The sequence below is a fragment of the Copidosoma floridanum genome, unplaced genomic scaffold, assembly GCF_036245765.1.
Source record: "Copidosoma floridanum isolate Cflo_tuat_1 unplaced genomic scaffold, Cflo_Japanese_pri ptg000016l, whole genome shotgun sequence".
In the NCBI taxonomy this organism is placed as follows: Eukaryota; Metazoa; Arthropoda; class Insecta; order Hymenoptera; family Encyrtidae; genus Copidosoma; species Copidosoma floridanum.
This window is the reverse complement of record NW_028321893.1, coordinates 10606601-10628803: the sequence shown is the minus strand read 5'-3', so window position 1 is coordinate 10628803 and position 22203 is coordinate 10606601. Positions and strand designations below refer to the sequence as shown.

General features: G+C 31.2%; 1 protein-coding gene and 1 pseudogene across 4 annotated transcripts in view; one reads left to right on the top strand and one right to left on the bottom strand.

The window, feature by feature from the left end:
• Positions 1–22203, top strand: part of LOC106645143 (uncharacterized) — a 420078-nt gene that overhangs the window by 257569 nt on the left and 140306 nt on the right. For 3 of the 4 annotated variants that reach the window (XM_089592349.1, XM_089592346.1, XM_089592347.1), the window contains 2 exons: positions 10948–11565; positions 11608–11726. The exons of the other annotated variant lie outside the window; for it this stretch is intronic. In XM_089592349.1, the coding sequence (XP_089448475.1) occupies positions 10948–11565; positions 11608–11726 (737 nt within the window). The remainder of the gene's footprint in view (positions 1–10947; positions 11566–11607; positions 11727–22203) is intronic. 4 annotated transcript variants of the gene reach the window in all.
• Positions 15917–16804, bottom strand: LOC149374680 (uncharacterized; annotated as a pseudogene).

The following is a 22203-nucleotide window of genomic DNA, read 5'->3' as shown; positions in this document are numbered from 1 at the left end:
AATTCAATTTTAGCGTATGGCAATCTACCAACTAATGCATTTTGGAGAAAGCATGCTTATAATAAAATGGTTTGATCGAAGAGTTGGCTTGTAGATTAACTGAATCAATATCTCATTGTCTTGACTCTAAAAATCAATGGACTGTTACTTTTGAAATTTAAGCAAAAATTTCACCTAAGAAATAGTTAGTGATTAAATTTTACCTGAAAATTAAGCTTTTGTGGCCGAAAAGCTTTTCATTTTAATAAGAAATAATTCATAGTATTTTCTATTGTTATGTATTTTGAGATAAAGAATACTTTTTAGCACTGTGTTATTATCTAACTGTACAATACACGATGCTACAGCTGTGTATATATTGCAGCAGAAACTAATACCTGAAATTCTGAAGATTTAATATAATAGAAAAAGTAATATAAATGGAACAGTTCATAAAAACGCAGTGCTATAAAGAAAGAAAGAGAAAGAGGCTACTAGAATGACCTTGCTAGTTTCAAGAGATGCCAGGAAGATCGTATGCTGTATAAAAATAATTTTAAAAGACTTTTTTAGGTTGGAGACCGAAAAGTGTGTTCTCAGACGTAGGTTAGGTGATACTTGTATCTACCCATTAAAAAGTCATTTAGCTGAATTCATCCTATACTGTTTAAAATCTCTCAGGGATTAGCATCTGCATGTCACTCATTCTTCAAAAATTTTTACAGATAGGATTTTTACTAGTATTAAGTTAGATAAAGAGTATGTTATTTTCTGATCTGAATACGAACAATAAAGTGCAGTAACTTGTTAATCATGGTTTTTATACATTTTAGCTACTGTAACGTAAAATGAATCAATTTTAAAAAGTTTTTTGAGTTTATAGGCATTTTTTTTAATACTTGTAAATAAAAAATCTTGTATCTACATCCAGAAACAAAACAGACTTTTTAAAAAATAGCTGTCGTCAATGACAACGATGATTTGAGCACTTGAATAATAATATTGCTTTGCCATAGTGACATCTCACCTTGTAGCCACTATACTTGTACACCAATGGAGATTTTGTAAAAAGTGCACACTTTAAGATAAAGTGTACAAGTTCAACTATGATTTAAGTCCTACAACGTCTTTATCAATTAAACAGAATTTTGAGAGCAATTATGATCTTGTTAACGCCTTTTGTCTTTTACAGGTATACGTGCACGCGTGCGCATGAGTGTGTGTGTGTATAATTTTGTCTTATAGTTATTTAATACTTAACTAACTAGTAATTAGAATGAGAAAACTGTATTACAAAAAAATTCTTCGCAAGTAATTTATACTGAATAAATAAAGTAATGGACCTATGAACTTATCTTTGCTCATCCTTTTAAAAGGGCTAAGAAATCAAAAGTACTGCGGTGAAGTTGGGGACTTTCCCACCTTTGCTTTTTTAGCCCAACTTTTTTTGCTCTTTCAGCGATACAGTCTTTATCTCTTTAGTTTTGGAGACAGTGGGTGCAGGAAATATCACACGCAACCATGTCTGGCAGATAAGTAGACTGGAGCATCATTACTGTTTTTTTGGCATTTAAAATTCATGAACAAGCTTTGATGTGTGAGTGAGTAATTCAATACTTCTGATTTTCTGCACTTTTTCAATGCTTTTATCTATTGTTAAGTGCTGCGTGTTCAGAACGAGGTTCATCATGAACATGCTCTCGACCTTCCTAGAAAAGCTTGTAGTGCTTGTACATATCTTTTTACTCAAAGTATACTTTTTATACTTATACACTCTTTTATAATAATGTACAAGTTATATTTTTACACTCTTCTAATGCTATTATCGACACATGAAGTGTTAATAATCGCTTTATTTAATTTTTTACCTAATATTTGATTACAACCTTTTGCTCGATTTTTTCTGAAAGCAAAAAATGACCGAGTACACCAAACACTCCTCAACTATTATGCCTCTCAGAAACAAATGAGGAATGCAATCAGGATCAAACTATAAACGTATAATAATGTAAAGTCATGACTAGTGTACTAATACAACAACAAAAACTGAAATTTGAATGTATGTAGCCTGTGAAATTTGGAGTCACCTTACTTTTTGATCACCCTTCGTATACAATTTGAACAGGCTTATATTATATATTAAGTCTTACAGAAATCTCACAATTCATGTGGTTATTAAAAAATAACGTAAAACTAAATCTTCTTTAGGGAAGACATGGGAATTAGATTCGTTTATATATGTAGGAGGATAGTGGGAAGAGTGACATGAGAGTAGCAAAGGATGCCAAGAGGGGCAGAAACTCTAGTCACTAGCAAATATTTATGACTCTAGACATTGCAAAAAGCATATAGATTCATGTACGCGTGCGTGCGCGCTTGTGTGTGTGTCAGAGAGAGAGAGAGAGAGAGAGAGCTAGCATTTTTTAATTTATTATAAAAGAATATTTACAATTAGTTTATGATACGCTACAGAACCTTCTGTCATGAAGCTTCTTCACTTATGATATTGAAGTAATCGGATTTGTACTGATCGTACACTACTTAAACATTTTTCAAGTAAGGAATACATAAAGTGCAACAGTTATCTTCATACTTATGAATCAGACATTTACGAGGCATTATTAAATTTAGTTTATTCATGTAAAATCTGCGACATTCTTCATTTCGCTCACTAGGTGCGTAATGTACTATTTCAGAGTCCAAGCAAAATCTAAAGAATAAAAAAAGGGTAATTACAATTATAGGTAGAGTTAGCTGAAATTCTTGCCTATCGTCACTTCGGTTGTGTGGGTCAACATATTTCTTGATTTTAAATCTGAGGCCAGTAATTCCGCTGATTCTTTGGATAAACCCAAGTTCTTTATCAAATCATTAAGTTCTACTTAAGAATACTTTTTTACTTTCTTCTCAGATTTTTGGTCCTATGGAATGAACTCATCTTCAGAATTTTCTTCTTCTTCTTCGCTTGATTCATCACTATCTATCTCATCTTTCTCTTTCGTCATAGGTAGATGAATCACTACTTAATCACTGATTAATCACTAATTCACTTCTGATCACTTAGACCTCAACGGTGCGTTTAACCGTCCTTTGATCTGTAAGATATTGACGTCTTCGATGAGTGGGCGATAGAAATCAATCCTGCTACCACGGTGGATAGCAGAAGAGATGACAACTGCTTCAAATGAAGATGTGTAAAATGATTCTCCTTGCACTCCATCGTGGTAACGAAGCCAGTGAAGGTGCCCTGCCCGGCAGCTGGGGGCGTTAAGTTGTGAGAATAATGCCGTAGTGGGTCCGACGATGAGTTGACAACGTCCTCATCAAAGTCAGTAAGCCCTCATACTTAGACCTTGTGTGGGATGAAGGTTATAACCCCCAGGACGGCTGACTTGCCTGCGATCGGAACAGGATCCCTAATGCGTGGGTATTTACATCATTTATGGATGAAAAAAAAAAACAATCTTTCTTTGCAACGCATCGCGAATTATGAATGTATTGGTTCTCTGGATACATTCTGCTTCTTCTGTAGTGACTACAAAGTTGCTAAAAAACTACAAAATTATCCTTATCAAGGACGGTGGGATAATAATATGATGGCTAACTTTTGCTGGACAATAAAAAGGGAAACGAATGATGAGAAAAGTAAAAAACGTAAGAGAAATTATAACCTTTACGAAGATCTTTCGAGGATAAAAAGATACGTAAACAATCGAAAAATTGAATCAAATACATTGATGCATAAGCCTACAGCTAACTGAGGCATGGGGTCATCGGAATTCTTAATTTTTTTCAACTCGTTTGGTTGAAATACTTCAAGTCGGTTCCTTTTGTACACTGAAAAGTAAGATGTTCATGATCCTTGCACTTTGGATTCGAATTCAGCACCAAAAAATATGTAAGAAAACATGTCCCAGATGTCCAATACAAAAACTTTTTTTTTTGGGTCTCTGTATTTCATGGAATAATTTAGCCCTTTTATTGGTAAACTATAAAAATTACATCGAGGATATGTACATAAGTGTATTAATAAATGACATCTTGGGTTTCAGATTTCATATTTGGGTTTAAAAAAATTCTCTGCAATTTGCAGAAGTGGTTTAAATAAAATGGATTAACTTTCTAAGGGGAAAGATTTCATATAAATTAATGGCAAATGATATTTTTTCGATTATGGCTCATTCTGTGGTAGTAACGTATATAGTACTGTGTTACCAAGTATATCGCTTTAACGATTGCTTAGTTAGACTTTCATTAAGTTTTTTTTGAAGTATAAAGAAGTTTCTCTGAAGTATTTAAGATTATCTAGAAACATAATTTTAAATAAACCTGTAATTTTAGTAATCCCTTACAAATAAACGCATACTTTTTTAACAGGTATAAATTTTTCACAGAATGATTCGAAATTTCTGTTTTTTCTGCAAGATATTCTGTGTATTTGATAGATATTGTAACAGCACCAAAAATTATCCTTGCTCTATCGATTTGAACAGCATAAGATTCATCGTATTATCAGAAAATAAAACATAAAATAAGCAATCAAAGGTCATTGCCTATATCTTTTTATGCTATATAATCTTTCTTTAGAATTATGTAGGTCGCTAATTATCCTTGTTCTTCTTTCTTAAATGTCGTGCTTTGCGACTTTATATATTAGTTTGAAGAATTGATCAGTTTTTTTCATTTATTTAATAGGCAAGAAAAATTTACTTTTGGCTAAGAAGACTTCGTTTTATACATCCTAAATTAACCTATTCAGATCTCGTTACAGTTAATTTTACACATTATTATTACATTATATCATTCTTTTTGCATGTAAGTAACTCTTTTACAAAGCAAATACATTTTTGACCGTCACATTTTTTATTTGGCTGAGAATTTTATACAGGTTCTACATCGAAAAAAATATTCCTATTTAAGAATTTTTTTTTTTTTTGATAGAGGGGGTTGAAAATTTGATTGTTTCATGATTTTGGCCTTGGAGACTCATTTTCGAACACTCATAACTTAGGTGCTTTTTAAGCTAGAGTAAATTTTTTTTTTCATTTTGAAGATAATAAAGTAAATTGAAAAAAAAATATTAACAACAAAATTAATAAACGATTTCATGTTGTTATTAACAACTTAAATATATAATTGATTTTTAACCAAGTCTCCAAAATTTAACGATTACTTAATACAGCCATCGTATTCTACGTAAAATTTTCTATAAAAAAATACGTTTTTAATAAATAAAGAAATTAGTAATACTGGGAAAGATACATTAATTTATGTAGCGTGGCACGTCGTATCGGCGCGTGGGCATCTCTGCACGTCTCTCCTTCTTACCGTACATAGTTTTTCTCAATAACATTAATGGTATTCAAACGATTAGTGTAGTTTGTCGTTTCATTATTGGTTTCTACTTTTGAATTTGGCGGATTTTAGTCACGAATAAACTACAGATGGCAACACGTGCTTAAGATATACTGGTCACTATAGCTGGCACGCTGGCCCGTACCTTCTAGTATATATAGTACATTGTTACAGGTACAACCTTTTTTCTCTGTGGAAGCAATAGAAGTTTTATTTGAAAGCTGTTATTAGAATTGGTTTATTAAGATTTTTTATAATTAATAGTTTTTCTGATCTCTGTTTAGTAGTTGATAAAAATTTTTGTGAAAACTGCTTGGGATTTGTTATCTCGTCTGGACTCAAGTGTCTAAATTTTAGGATACGAAACTATCTTTGAAGTGTGTATTTTAGGAAAATGATGAGTCATCTCCATTGTTTTGGCTGACACACACGTACACGTGCGCGCTTGGGAAAATTTGAATACCAGCACGATGCCTACAACAATAAGCACGACCGTTCGCACCGACAGATGCTTCAACTCTTTGAATTTAAGAGGTCACTCAAGTAAAGCGTCGCGATTGCGAAAAGTGTCTACAGGTCAACTACGTCAACTTAATGTACGAATAACTGCTGGGGCCTTACAACTAAGAATTTGCGATTTCTGTCGTCTGAGAATCTCAAAAAGTGTTTAAAAAAATGAAGATACAGCTGAAGTTGAAATGGTATTAATTATACAATTTGAGATCTATAGATTATACTTATTTTGTAATCAATTTTTGATGCTTATAATCATGTGTTATTCTTTACAGCAAGAAGAGGAACTAGAGTCATCTAACGAAATGTCTGACGTACAATTGAGTAGTAAAAGAACTTCTGGATCTTCAGGTGAAAACCAAAAGCTATTGAATGACAGTGTAGATTGTTAGAACAAAGGATTGCGTTTCTTTGGATCATCGCCTATTAAAAAGCGCAAATTAAAACGACAACGTTATTCTGAGGAGAAAGTTGAAAAAATTACTGAGACAATTAAAAATAAAGTTTCTTATGTAAACATTGATGATCCAGATAATGTTAATGAAGTTGATGATTACGTCGCAATTTCAAGAACCTTACAAGAAAGTTTTAACACTAGACAGACTGATGTCATAAAGTAAAAATTTTGACTATTTTCAGAGACTGGTCTTATCAAAAAATCCAGGTAAACTTTTTGTGTACGTATATGTACGTAGGTTTGTACGTAATAATCAGGTGAATATAAAGATCTTAACTTTAGATGTACTCGGACATATTCATCGAGTGTTGTAGATATAGTCGGACATGGTCTGAGGTAGTAGTCAAACAGCAGAAAACAAAGCCCAAATAAAGCTTGATCTACTTTATTACTTAATAATTTTCGTACATTATGGCTAGTTATGATGTACATTCAACATTTTTCTTTTTTTACCTTGATTCTACTCTGTAAAAAGTCAATTTCATTGACATAAATATCTTTTTTAATATCCTTAAACTAAAAAATCAATTTTGGTAGTTACAGTGAAAGCTTGTTTTCATTTCTACTGTCAGTTTGACCTTTAATTCCTGTTTGAAAAGTTTTTATTTTAATATTCAATTTTTTTTTCTCCTTTTTTTTAACATCTTCAAATTTCTTTATTCAAAATAAATTCTTTTTTTTTTTTGTATATAATTTTTTCTAATAATTAACAAATGATTTTTATGACATACTGTAGAAAAGTTTATTTTTGATTCTGAAAAAATGTGTACAACGTTTTGATCGCATATTGACAACCTTTTTTAAGTAAAAAACAAGCAACATCGAATATTCACTCAAAATAAATACAACAAAAGTTATATTTTGTCAACTTAAGAATAACAAACTATTTCTGCTTACTATACAGTATAATAGTGCTATATCATTAGATAGATTGTCACACTTGTTGCAACTCAGGATATAAGTTGAATCATTTGATTTAGTCAATGGTATCACCTAAATTTTAATAGCTTGTTCTTTTGTTGAATAATTCTAATTAATTATAGCAACCTTAATACTAGTTTTATGATTGACATCATCATTTCTGTATAAATTAATAATATTTTCATGTCGATATAGTTTAAAATCATTTAATACATTTTTACTCAGAATTACTAAATATGTAAGGATATTCATCAGTGCAAAGAAGTTTTGAGTCTGTAGATAAATCTTGCTCATTTAAAGCTTTTTTATAAACTTTTCCGTTACTACTTAAAATCTTATAACTGACTCGATCAAGGTCAAAGGATAGATGTCACATGTTCTAAAATCGTTAATAATGGTTTCAGAATAATCGTTTTCCTTTAAAGCCAATTGCAAGACCTGGCCAATCATTGGTTTCTTTAGATCAACTTGCTTGTCTTGGCAAAATTTCAATAACTGTCAGCATGTATACTGACTAGAAATTAGATTAAATTTTCCAATAACCATTGGTAAAATACATTTTTAATGTAACTGAAGAAACTTTCAGCTGTTATCCATTCTCCCTTAGAACTACCTACTCCCCAACCTTTTGGTATCTCACATATAACATTTTTTTGGAGAGTTTTTGAAGTCAAAGAGTATCATTAGTGGTAGCTTCACTCCAGATATTTTTACGGTAAACAAAACAGTGAGACATCCTTTTTCGTTGCCATTCACTACTGGATACACTGATTGAGCTCCTTTTTCTGTGAGAACCGTATTATTTTTAGAGACCATGATTGATGAGATTTCATCTCAATTTAAAATATGATTGGGGTCTAAATCTAGTAATTTTTTTTCCTAATAAGTTAAAAGTTTTTGAAACCATTCTCTGATGTCTGCTTCTTGAACAGAAGATTGAGTGATAGTCAGATTTTGTGAAATTTTGACAAAAACATTGGGATGCCTCTTCAGAAATCCTGAGTACCAATATTTTTCTATCCTGTTTTTTTTGAATGGTGTTCCCCCTTTACTGTTTGGAAAGAATTTTTGGATGTGATCTAATAACTGAAGTTGAGTTACAGAAAAACCAATATTTCCTCACTCAATAATCCAATTTGACAATCTCTGATTCTTCTGCTCCTGTCAAAATCGTTGAAGGACCTTTTTGTAGTATATTAAAGAATTATTTTTCAATTTGTCATGTGAAGTTGATTTTAACAATCCAAATTTTTTGGATGCTTCCCGTATACTCAAACCACTTTTATGAGCGTTCACATCTTTCACCATAATTTCAGCAAAGTCTTGTTTTTCTGTTCTTTTCTTAGTAGATATGAAACCTATTTATTTTTAATTTCTTTTCTGTTATATTTATTTATAACTATTTCCCTTGGTTTTTGGCTTCTTATTCTTAGTTTTTTTTTAACCATAGTGTGAACATTTTGTATCTAAATTTAGTATTTAATAAATACTTTATTATTACAGAAATAAGAGGTTTTGTTGACATTACAGACTATAGAATAAATTTTAAAGTTGGACTGTATTTACCTTTAATTATATTAATTTCCACACTTAAACACACTTTTTATTATACTGAACTTGATGTAACCACGTAAAATTTGTATTTATAGCAAAAAGAACACTCTAAGAATAATATATACAAACTCAAGTAAAAAATAACAATAGTTAATTATTTAAAACCTCTTCTGATTTGTTGGCTGTCCAACTAAATACAAATTCTCAGAGAAAAGAGGTGATGGACAGTACTGCCCCGTCGCGGTTGTGTTTGACTACTTCCGACTGTTCATAAAGTTGGTCGGTATATTTAAACATTAAATAAATTGTAATTGAGTAACATATTAAAAAAGTAATAGAATTCATACATAAGAATATAGCTATGAGTAGAAGATGGTTTTCTGAACAACGCATACATTTTTATAACTACTCAAGGTATTTATAAAGTCTCGGTATTCTATCGTTTTACCTCTATACAGCTTGATATGTAGCATTTAAATAATTTGGTGAGAACCCAATCTCACAAAGCTAGTAAAATAAATTTCTTACAATCAATCATGTTCTGTTACAAATAATTGCATAGTTACAAATAATACTTCTCACATCCAAGAATAATAAGAGAATTTTTTTGTTGTTTTTTTTGTTTACATTTAACTATACAAATTAATTTCTCAATTTTGTGTCCAACTTTTAAGTGTCCAATCTTACCCTCTTTTACTTTATTCTATTGTGGCCAGGTATGTAATCTTCAAGTGTGACTTCTTTTTTGAATAAATCAATTCATAGAAACATTTATTTATTTGCCTCGATGCATTTTTAGTTGAACCAGCTTCTGTTTCTACGTATGCGAGCAGTAGAACTGTAATCAATAAATAGACGTGTCATGTTGAAGTCCAAAGATGCCTCCTGATATAACTTATTTGGTGAATACTTTTCAGGTTAACGTCATCGGTGTCTGAAGGAGAAAAATTTTCTAATCTCTTCGCATAATCTTCTGTTGCTGACTAGTTCCGACAGATCCTAGTTTATCTAACTATAGGGCTGACTGACTGTAAACTTACATTACAGTTTAGCATCCTTATTAAAGCACCTTCATGAGAATGATCTTAAACTCCAAAATTCAAAACACAAAAATCAGTCAACGATGATAGCGATGCATAATTTGACCACATGAAGTCAATAATACTTGCACTCTAAAACATAAAAAATAATTTCAAGCATAAAAGACATAAATTGTTGCAAAAAATACATAAAGCAATCAAGAGACCAATTACAGAAGCTTACTGATAGGAACTTGAATGTTAATAGAAATTATAAATACTAGGGAGCAGAAATGCAAAAACTTAAACAGATTGAGTATACGAATATATAAAGACTGCCTCATACAAAGAAAAAATAACTTACAATAATACAATGTGCAGTGCAAGAACAAGAATGTGTTACCTAAGAAAGATTTAAAAAATACTATTCATTTTATGTACAAAAACATTATTTTAAAAAATCTTGCTACTGACATAAAAGCAGGTAAAAAAATAATTGGCATTCTGAAAGATACAAATAAAACTATAAATAGATTGAAAAGCAGAAATTAGTCATAGTAAAAACTTTACTTAAACTCAAATAGTTATCATAATAAAACCATTATGATAGGCAGGACACTGTTATCATTACTTTCGTAAGTGTTACAAAGAGGATGAAACCTTACATTTCGCACACATTTGGTCTTATGAATTAATTAATATTTTATTATAAAAAATCGTATTGTAAATCATTGTAACAATAAAAATAAATATTGAACAGATGTATGTAACGATATGCCTCTATTGATTCATACAAGATAATATTAAGCATAATTTTTTTTAAATGTGTAATACGTCAAAATAGTATATTTCAATATGTCTCTAGGCCATTTTTTTATATGTATAGATGCATTACTATGTGTAGAACACCTCACATATGGGTTATTGCAACTACTTTAATTTTTCTTTGTCAATTTTTTTTTTTAACCCTAAACTTGTAAAGTTTTTCCTTTTCTCAGAATGTATCAATCAAGTGCAAAATAGTTTATAGAGATATTACCTTAAACAGTAACCGATAACAATTTTATAAAAAGCCACTTTTTTAAATATGTACTCCTTCGCATTTTTTGTATATTGTGTATCTTTATAAATAAAGTAATTGTATTCCAGAACTGTCGAGTAAAAACAAGTGAATTGCTTCAGAATCAATCAGATTCAACTCTTGTTCCTCCACCGTTGATACCAATCAGTATGTTAAATGTACAAAAAGGCAGTTCTTCAAACCAAATGGGCTTTCTCCCAAAATTGCAGCGTATCACCAAATCCGAATTTTCAAGTGTTCTCAAAACATGTAGTTCTACGATACCTCAATTACGCTATACTGATGAGAAAAAGCCTTCTTATTTTTCAGAAAAAGTATTTTGGCACGACAATAACTATGTATTTCATCGTTCTCAAAATATTGCTTTATTGAGTGGAAAACGTTTTATTGTTATACCTAAAAATGCCGTAGCAGACCAACCAGTAACTATTGTACGAAATAAAGTATTAACAAATGAATTACCGTCTGTACGTAAAGACTTGAACCCATCACATCTTGTTAAAGCAATGAAAAACCAACACAGTTTTGTATCGCAATCGAAATTTTTAATAGATGACACGTTTAAAACAATTGTTAATAAATTAAATCAGTTAACTGAACATTCTGAAAAAACTGTTCTCAGAAATGTGAATTTAAGAAACACTTTATATCAAAACTTACTTATGAAACTAAATGATCATTTATCATCTACAAATATGTCTTCTGTCGGTTTAAATTGGGATCACTCAAGTATTGAATCACGTAAGATATTATTTAATACTTTTTCAACGTTCTTACACAACAATTATTCAGCCAAAATGGATCAAGGAACTCTCGTTCAATCAAAACCGTCTTTTAAATATTACAGGTAATTACTTTTTCTATCCGCTTTACAATAATATCAAAAGACTTATAATCGCCCATTGTAAGTAATATAATCAAGTACTGCAGAAATGCTACTCCAGTAAAAATCTGTGGTAACTTACAGCCACAACTCTATTTTACTCAGTTGACTTATTAAATTTTTACACGGCTTATCTATTTAGACACACGAACAATTAATTCTAGTTTATAAGCTTAAATAATACCTCATATTTTTAATGAAAAAAATTTACTATCTGAAAAGCAAAATGTTTGTTTCATACGAACACATTGCAATAAATAAGTACTCATTTTCTTGTGCTTTTTAAAAAACACAGTTTTTCCGGAAATGAGATATAAACATTAATGTTCTTTTATATGAATCATAAAAATGAAAAGATAAAATGAGAATATACCAAGAGAAAGAGAGAGAAAGAGAGGGAGAGAAAACTTTTGCTAGGTTGAAAAAGTTTTGAAAGCTTTCAGAATTGTATTGAACTGAAGTTCTGTTGCTTTCTTTAATAAAACAGCGTTTTACTGGGACTGAGATATTTTATTCAAAAAAACTGCAATTTGACGTACTCAGTTTTTATGAAAATTTTTTACTATTATAAACTTGATAAAGATGTCAATTCTTTCATGTTGATGTATCAAGGACCAGCGAAAAATTAGTAGTTTAGGTGCAAGTATATTCTGGAATACAAAAAAGGTGGTTATCTATTACTGGTTTAAAATAGTTTATTAAATAGTCAACTTGACTTCAAGACACAACTTTAATTAGTGAACCGTTATCTATAAAAAAAAATGACCGTTATTTGGTAATAATTTGTATGAGTCCTTTTTTTATAATCACATAGATTGATTTCGTTATTCATGTTTTTTTTAAGTGTCTTGAAAAGATATTATATCCTAGTGTTTATGTATGTATGTAATTTTTTTAACTATTAATATAATCACATTTCCTTAATATACTAAGATTTGTCTTGACTCCGGCGTACAAGTTGTTCCCAGCTTCTTTTTTTTTTTAATTAGTAAAAATTAGTTTATTGTTGATAACTTACTGATTCTATGCTGGATAAAATATTAAGTGTAAAATTATAGTTTGTTGATAGTATCATCTTTCAACGTCTACTGTTGTTATCGAAAACTTTACTTGTATAGTTTGAACGGCTTAGATAATAGTATCTCATTGTAACTTAAGATAACCGTCATATTTAGTATTTTTATCATCACTTCCAGAAAGTAACGTTTTTTTCTGTTCAAGTGTCTTAGATAAGTTGATAGTATCTCGAAAGAAGTGGATACATATCTAAAAGACAATATATTTGTATAGAAGTCTTAGCTCGTACATTTCTTATTAAGAAATAAGTCTAATCTAGACTTAACTCAAAATATTCGTCCCATAATAAATAAAGTTTTAAAAACCTCCAAGCTTTGTAATAAGTATTTTGACATAAAATAATAGCCTTAAATACTCGCTGCTTTATAGGAAAAGATTAACTCGAAAAAATTTTCTTTATTTGAGTGTTAGCATTCTATAGTAGTAAAAAAGTATTGTATAAAATAAGTTTTTTTCCAGATCTACAAATTTTCTGTTTTCAATTTTTTCCTTGAAAAATAAAGAAAAATTATTGAATTTATTTTAACTATTTTTTGACTGACTCCAGATAATTTCCGCCATTAAAGGCGTTATATGACGTTCACAAATACATTGAAGTCAAAGAAACCACTGAAAAATCCTAGATATTATTACTGTTAACTTACATGTTTTTTTAATTAATTTTCTTTCGGTAGTAAACGATGGTCTGATTGAGCGTGTCAGATATTTTTTTTTTACACTCTTATAAATTAATAATAAAAAATCTAAATTCTATACAACATTCAAACTGCTTTCACGTGATTATAACGTAAGAACTTCTGAATGTAAGTGGGTTTGCTCATTTTTCTGCTTGTACCTACCAAAACGAACTAACTACAATGATGAACTAGTTCCTAGCTACGTCGTCTGCTACTACGATTTGACGTTCTTATGACATTAAATCCAACCGTAAAAATTAAACGATAAAAGAGAAAGAAATAAGTTCTAGTTTAAATTGGTACAAGTACTGTTTTGCACCTGGTTGTAAAAATACAACGGCAAAAATACTATCTAAAATTTTTTTAACTGTCCCAAGCAACCCTTTAAAGCGAAAACAATAATGTTATGCTCTAATGTATCCTGAAAAAAAATCATAAAAGTCAGTTATTGCTGCGAAAATCACTTTAATGTTAGTATTTAAGCACATCTAACTGTTTATTTGCTACACTTTATTTTCGAAAATAGAACTTAACCTGTAACATTATTATATTTAGTTACAATATTACCTACAAAACTACAGAGAGTGGAAGATAATGGAATGTAGGAAAATCATGAAACCCGATGGAGTTCCTCGGTTTCGTCTTGGAGCAATGCAAGAGTCTACTTCTAATCAAGAAGTTTTAAGTATCCTGCCAAGGCCAGCTCACCAATTATCAATATTGAGTCATATTATTTATTTTATCTAAATAGAATATATTCTGTTTTGCAACAGTTTAGAGACCTCCTGGATTGTTTTAATACATTAACTTCCACGGAAAAATCCAACAGAGTTTCGTATTTTCTCTCTGAATATCAAGTGGATCACTATGACACAGAAGTAGAACCTGAACTGATTGACAGGCTATCATCGGTATCTGTGGAACCAAAACAGAATAAGTTTAGTCAGTGCAGTGTTAAAGTGAAGCATAGACATGACCAAGTCAAACCAAAAGTTCACACAAAAAGTGTTCTAACGAACGAAGTTATATTGATAGATGTAAGCGTCACCTGTAATTTGATAAAACCTCATGTTTTGACTCCCCCTGTTAAGTGTCATGACATTCCTCAGAAATCTTAAAGTACTGATATGAGCACTAGTGTGTCAGATGGTGGATCGCTGTATACTTCCAACATTGCAACGACTGACTCTAACAATGAACGGAAACCTTAAATTCAATTGTTCAAAGATAATATTTATATAAATTGTTCTAAAGTTTTAATAGAAAGTAATTTATTGTTGTTTTTAGATATTAGTAAAGACTATATGTTTGTCATTAATGTACTGCAAGAGGTCGTGAATCTCAGTATTTGAGATATTGATTTAGTTTTAAAAAAGATTAGAATAAATTTGTCATGTGCTATTCTTGCTAGTAAAATTAGTTTGTCTGGGAACCAAACCAGCAGAATCAAACCAGCAGAAAACTTTTTTTTTTTTAAATTACCCAAATTATAGCACAAAATTTTCATGAGGTCATAGTTTGGCCAGATAATGATGAAATTTGTGCAAACATTCCTGAACAGTTTAGATATCGATAATTTGATGTACATAATATCATTGATTGTTTTGAAATAGAAATAGAGAAGCCCTTAAATGCTGTACATCAAGCTTTGACGTGGTCTGATTATAAAAAGTGCAATACAACTTAGTTTTTGATAGCTGTTAGTCCAGATGGTCTGATTATTTTTAAGTCGAGAGGAGTTGGTAGTAGTACCGATCGTCGGTAGTAGTAGGTGTACCGATATGTCGCTATTTGAAAACGGTGGTTACTTTCATTATTTGCCGGGAAACAAAAAAATTCTTGCAGATCGTGGTTTTAAAAATATTGATACTGCTGTAGCCAAAAAAATATGTTTTAGTAAGACCTCCTAGTGTGCACCAAAATGTGAAGCTTGAAAAATATGATGTAATTTTACGTAATGAAATAGCCAGTTTGAGAATATACGTCAAAAGAGTCATAAATAGAATCAGACATTTTCAGTTGTTAAACATTCACACCAGAGTGGATATAAATATAACGGACTGCATCGATTCAGCCATGATTATTGCTGCAGGTTTGGTTAATTTACAGAGTCTAAAAATAAAAAAAGTTTGATATGTAAAATAATTATTGTATTTTTAGACGTCTATTGTATACGAGTACACGTCTTATCCTATAAATTAAATTTTTATTATATGAGGGAACATACTCGTTTCTCAAAAATTGACGCCTCTCTTCATGGTGGATGTTATAAAATTTATGTCTTAAGTTTTTTTGATAATACTAACGTCTTTATCTTGTTCAAAATTAGGACTTGCAGTACAAAAGTATCCCCAGTTTTTGCCAAAAAAATACATTTGCAAATGCAATTAAGCTCTATATTTATTTTTGTTGTATAATTACTACTATTATAGTAGTTTTTTTTCGCACTAACAAGCCATCAACTGTTAAACACTAAGCAGCTTCATAGATTACTGAAGCAGTTATACGTCCGTACCTTAATTCAAACCACGAGGAACTGTTAGCTTGCTGACAAATGACTTTGGATGCAAGGAGACAATTGTCGTCAGTTAAAAGTTGTAAGCAGTACTGTTTAAAATCGTCTACGTTATCCTTGGCTTCTTTGTAATACACTACTTTTTAATGTAGGGACAACGTTTGCACGGTATTTGGACGAAAAAATTGAACAATGTGACTCCTAGAGGTTTTTGTCATTCGATGATCCAAATTCGATTTGAGAAATTTATTACTATTTTTTACTTTGTCTTAAACTGATGCTTTTGGAAACATTTCTCTTATCTCTTGATACTTTGTGGTAGATCCAACTGCAGATAATACTGATTTTTTTCAGTAGCTTTCGTCACTGGTGCAAGCTGGTTGCTTAGATTTCCTGTATACCCAAGCTAGAACTGCAATGGAATGTTTGCAACCGCCTTGAAATGCAGCACAGTTTTGACACTCGGCCTTGACGATAGTTTCAGCCTGCTCATCTACGATTATTTCAACAGAATAATTTTTATTTCTGACTTTATGCTCAGGACACACTTTTGCCAAGACTTTACATTCTGGTCTTTTCCGCTGTATTTGGACGCATGCAATAGCCTTGTTTCCGTAATTCGAACGCATTGATCTATTAAGTATTAATTTAACATTATTTTTCAATTTTTTTCAATTCGTACCTATGTGATGTCAAACCAACCTTTTTGTCTTCACGCCTTGCATTTCTATGCTTTCATAGCAAACGCCAGAAGAAATGTGGGTCAACAACATTTCTAAATCTACTTTTGATAGATTTTCAGACGTTTCTCGAACAAATCCTCAATTCATAGTTTTTTAAACACAGTTACTCCAGGTCTTATAACTTTGTAGACAAACAGACTGTCTGCTTCATTAGAAATGTATTTGAATATGGCATAATGACGTCTCATAGAAAAACTTGACATCATAAATCGTAAGCCGAATAAACCTTTTAAAATTCAGAAGTTACAACGTCATGGTCACGTGACATCGATTTGAATAGAAGCCCGATTTAGGTACTCCAAAAATATTTTATTACGTAATATAGCATTTAATAATTGATAATTTGACTATTTCTGTATGTTTTTAAGGGTTCCCTCTAGCGATAGAAGGCTACGTTTCATGAATACCTGCTGCATACAAGCTCTTTATTATGTAATCTTTGCGCCTTGAAAATCGTACACTGTACAATAGATGGTTAAGTTATCTGAAGGAAACTTTGCACTAAAACTCGCATAAAGGCCTGCTCAGAAGACTCGCATTCTTGAGAAAAGACAAAGAAAATCAATACAATAACAAATTGTTAGAAAATACTGGTCTTACGATAATGCCAGTTTTGCTAACGCAACTTCACGTTCAACAATTATTTTTATACTTTCACAATTTATAAGCAAAAATATAATCGCTGCAATAAGTAAACGGTTCGAATTAGCATTGTTACTGTGTAATATTTATAATGCGTATACTTACTAAGTTTTAATTAAAGTTTTAATTTCGAAAGCTTCTCTTAAGTGAAGAGAGTAACCGTAAAAGACCGTGTCACGACCGGTCAAATGATAGCCGGGTAGGGGCACCTGTTTCCTCTCACCGAACTTACATGTAGTTCGAAAAAGATGGGAGTTACGGAACGAGAGGACAAAACGGTTCTCTCGTAGATGGTTGGCCAGGAGTTAGATTTTGATATAAAAGTTCATCTTGATGTCAAGAGAAACGATAGTTCAATTATTAATTGTCCTTATTGATAATTTGAATGAGCAGGAGAGTGTAGAATTTAATTTCATGTCAACGAGAATAAGATTTTGTTTGTTTTTTGTTTTGCGTTGTGAATGACGACTGCGATTGTTACAAAAAACATCTGAACTTCACTTGGCTTTTCGAGCCTGTTCTGTCAACGTTGAAAAGTTTTTAATACTTTTGAAAAATTAAAATACCTTCTCTTCTCCAAAAGATCTAAGCAATTTAAATAGGTTGAGGTACTTTTAATAGCTTAATAATGTCAGCTAAAGTGCTTGAAAAAATGGCAGAAATGTCAAAAATCAGTATTTTGCGTCCACAGCAAAAATACGGCTCCTACAAAAAAAGTTCTGGCTAGTTAATGTGCGCGATGAAAAAAGGAACAAAACGAAGCTCTAAATAAACCAAATCAGACCAGTGGATCTCTTACAAAATGCAAAAAAATAGTTTTTTTGCTGAAATTGATTGTTTAATAACTCTCGTGCTAATAATGCTAAAATGCTCAAATTTTAACATATTATTAGTAATATATTACTAAAACTACAGTTACATTTTTAGACTGAAATGTTTTAAATTTTTTGCAAACTGTTGACATTATCAAAAAGTGACCTTTTCTTAATGTGACTAAAGAAAGGGTTCACATTGGTAAAAAGATTTTAATGTTGATTTCTACTAGATAAATACGAGTTGATTTCAGTTGTTGATTCCAGAAAAAAAATATATATATGTATTTGCTTCTCCCGCTGAATTTATAATACTGTCTACCGTCAACAAGATACGCGTAGAATACACTTATAAAAACGGTTTTAACATTTTCCAACCAATGAAAACTTTTTTGTTATTTTTCATGCAATGAGCGACTCGAATTACGTATAACACTGAAAATAGCATCTGTAAACCATGAATTATATTTTAGATCTCCGTTGACTGGCCTATAGTGACGTCGCACTGCCTACGCTCACCCCAAAAACACCCGTTCTTTATTGATTGATTAAACAACGATTTAAAAATATAGATATTGGCAGTTGAACTCTTCTTGAACACATAGAAACCGAAATCGTAACCTTTTTAAAAAATGTCAACTCCTACCAAGACACATTAAAAAAAAGGTCACTTTTTGCTATTGTCAACGGTTTGCAAAAAAGTTTGAAACAATTTGATCCGAAAATGTCACTGTAGTTTAATGACCATAATACTGACTTAACATTCAAATTTTAGCACTCTAGCATTTTAAAATGCAATTCATTAAATAAACAATTTTTGCAAAAAAAGGAGTTTTTTTAAATTTGCAAGCGATCGGCTGGTCTAGTTTTATTTATCCAGGGCTCATTCTTTTTGTTTTTTCAATCGCGCACATTTGTAACACAAAACAAAACTTTTTTTTTGTAGGAGCCGTATTTTCGTGTAGATGCTAAAAATTGTTTTATGATATTATTAATATTTTTTGAATTGAAAACAAATAATTTCACACCATCTGTGAAGTAGACGCAATCCTTCATATACGTACAATAGTATAAACATGAAACATAACAGTATATCTACTTAAAACATTCATCACAGTATGGAGCATGACACCAGCACGAATCATCAGTACATTCATATCGTTGAATAGTGTATACGAAAATTTACAATAATGCAAAATACATACAATACAGAAACACTAATATACCGCAACTACATAAGTATTCAGTCACGTGAAAATAAAAATTATAAATAGCCTTCTTAAAGCTTGGCAGTGAGTCAGTCTGACGTATGTCACGAGGAATTTTGTCTCAGAAGCGCAACGCAAAGAATGCGAAAGATCAATAATGTGACAGAGTACGAGCCCTCAGATAAAAAAACGATGATGCTGTTTGCCGAGTTGACCGACGCAACTCATCATTGACTACAAACATTTCGGCTGAGTAACTCGGTCTGTCGGTCTGCAGTACTCGATATATCTGCAATGCGAGAAATATGCAAACGCACATAATCCAGATGTGGAAGCAGCAAGGCCAAGGCCAATATTTATTGGAGTCCCACCGAAATAGCGCCTCACGCTGCCTCTAAAGCGCAGTCTATGAAGCATCTTATAGATGCGAGAACAGATCTGCGATACCTGATCATTCCATGATAGGTCCTCCAACAAAAAAAGCTCAGACTTTTCACTGAGGATATAAAAGAGATGGGCTCACCCTCAACTACATTTTGGGGAAAAGCTAAATTATAATGACGCATATAGCGCTGGGTTGAGGCAAAGGTGATTGGCTTTATTTTGCTACGCTTTAGCCGCAACCCGCTCTCATGCGTCCACTTCTCAACAGCAAGCACATCTGCGCTTTAACATTACGTGATGGTGTATTGTATCGAATGCACACCTGAAATCGAGAAATATAGAGACTCTAACGTGTCCCTAGTCAATTGAGTCTCTGACATCATTCGTTAATGGCATTTGACTTGGCATCGTTACTTGACTCTAATACGGCTATAGAAATATAATTTTAAAAAAAGGTTTATTCAACATCAATGTTTTTTTCATGGCAGATCAACAACTGATAAGTGCGTTTTTTTCAATATTTTAATTACGATTCCTCTTTTACTATATAAAGTTAATATTAATTGATTACATTATTCTACAAATTTTGATTTTAAATGATGTAAGCTTAAAAGTATTTCAAAATTCGAGTATGCAAATCTGAAGTAAATAGTAGCTCGATCGCCAAGGCTTCGTCTGCTTTCTCAAACTTGCCTTGTCGCGCTCCCGCGTGACTTGATGCTGTATGTGGGTTATCCTTACACAGTATGCTAATTTATCGCTGAAGTGCTTTCACTCAAAAAGTAAAAAACCTTCCACCATAGTAAGATGACAACGATATAAAGAGCCATAAATAGTCCGAATTAAGAAGACAACCTCTTGAACTAGAGCCCGATCCTCGGTGATACCAAGTCAAGAGACATTACAACTTTCAAGTACGGAGCGCAAACAGCTGAGCCGTTAGTCCCGAGACGCCGAGCAACTGTGCGGATGATTTAAGGCTGAGGTCATCATTATCAGAGCAAATTGAAAAACATTAGGGTAGAAAACCGGAGAAATTAAAAAAAACGTTGCTTTAGTTACGCACAGGTAGGAACAAACCTAAGTTTATTCCTTCATATGCAAGGAACATCATCCATTGGTCCTAAATTGGAAGTTTGGCATGGTCAAATTAATGATATAGTGAGCAAAAATAGAAATTAATTAGGTTGTTTGTAATTTTCTTTTAACGTTTATAACTATAACAATCAGACTTCTTTTATCGTATAAGTATTAGAAGCTTAAAGTATTTGAGATCTGTTAAATTGAATGTAGTTAATAATTTATTGACATAAAAAAAAATTTAAGGCAAAAATTACGAAATTTTCATTTATTTTCAATAAAAAAAATGAAGGTTCTACTTACTTTAAAATTTTCGGGAATATATCTTTTATCATTCCAAATATACGATCAAACTTTTATTAAATAATATATACTTGTATAAGAGAAATTACAATTGTGTAGAAAAAAAAAGCATTATATGTTTAATGGTTTTGTGAAAGTTAGGATCGACAAAAATGATCGATCAAGAGCTCATTGTTTTCGTTGAGACCTAGAATATACGATAATGCTGTGAGCATAGTCATTTTTTCTTGTAAAACCGTCAAAATAGCTTTGGTTTTAATTAGTAAGTATCTAGTAATTTCACACAAATTTAAAAAAAAATTTTGTCTCGCGTATAAAGAAGCCAAGATATTTTTTTTTTTTTCATAAATTCACCATTTGTTTATTTATAAATATTACCATTTTAAAATATAGGTATGCATTACTTAATACTTACATTTTATAAATTCATTAATTGTGATGTTACAACTAGAATTAAAATGAATACACCCTCATCCAAAAGCAGTAATCGTTTTGGGTAAAAGCAAATGGTGTTATAAGATGTTGAGGGCAAGCACTGATCCATAAGTAGATCGAGGTACTTCAAATTCGTGGGGAAAATCCTGTATCTTCGTTTTTTTAAAATTGGTTTTCCTTTTTTTTTTTTAAATCTTGGGTAGCACATGAATAGAAAAAGAACCACTGAGCGTTAAATTATTGAATTCTTAAACATTTAAGTGTTATAAATAAAAGGTTGTGATGTATTGAAAAAAATTTTTTTTGTTTTGACTTTGTGTTGATTTTTTTGAGATGCATTGTTTAAAAATTGAAGTTAGAAAAAAAAGTTGTACTGAGGCAGATTTAGATTTTATTACAGCAACTTTCTCATTTTTACAGCTGGTTATCAGAACTATAAGTATACAGAAAGATTATCATAATTTCACACACATTTTTATTACCATTATTTTTAATATCCTTATCACCATCGGTATTCATCAAATCTTTTAGTGATTTCGCTATCGTATTTTAACCGTTCTAATAT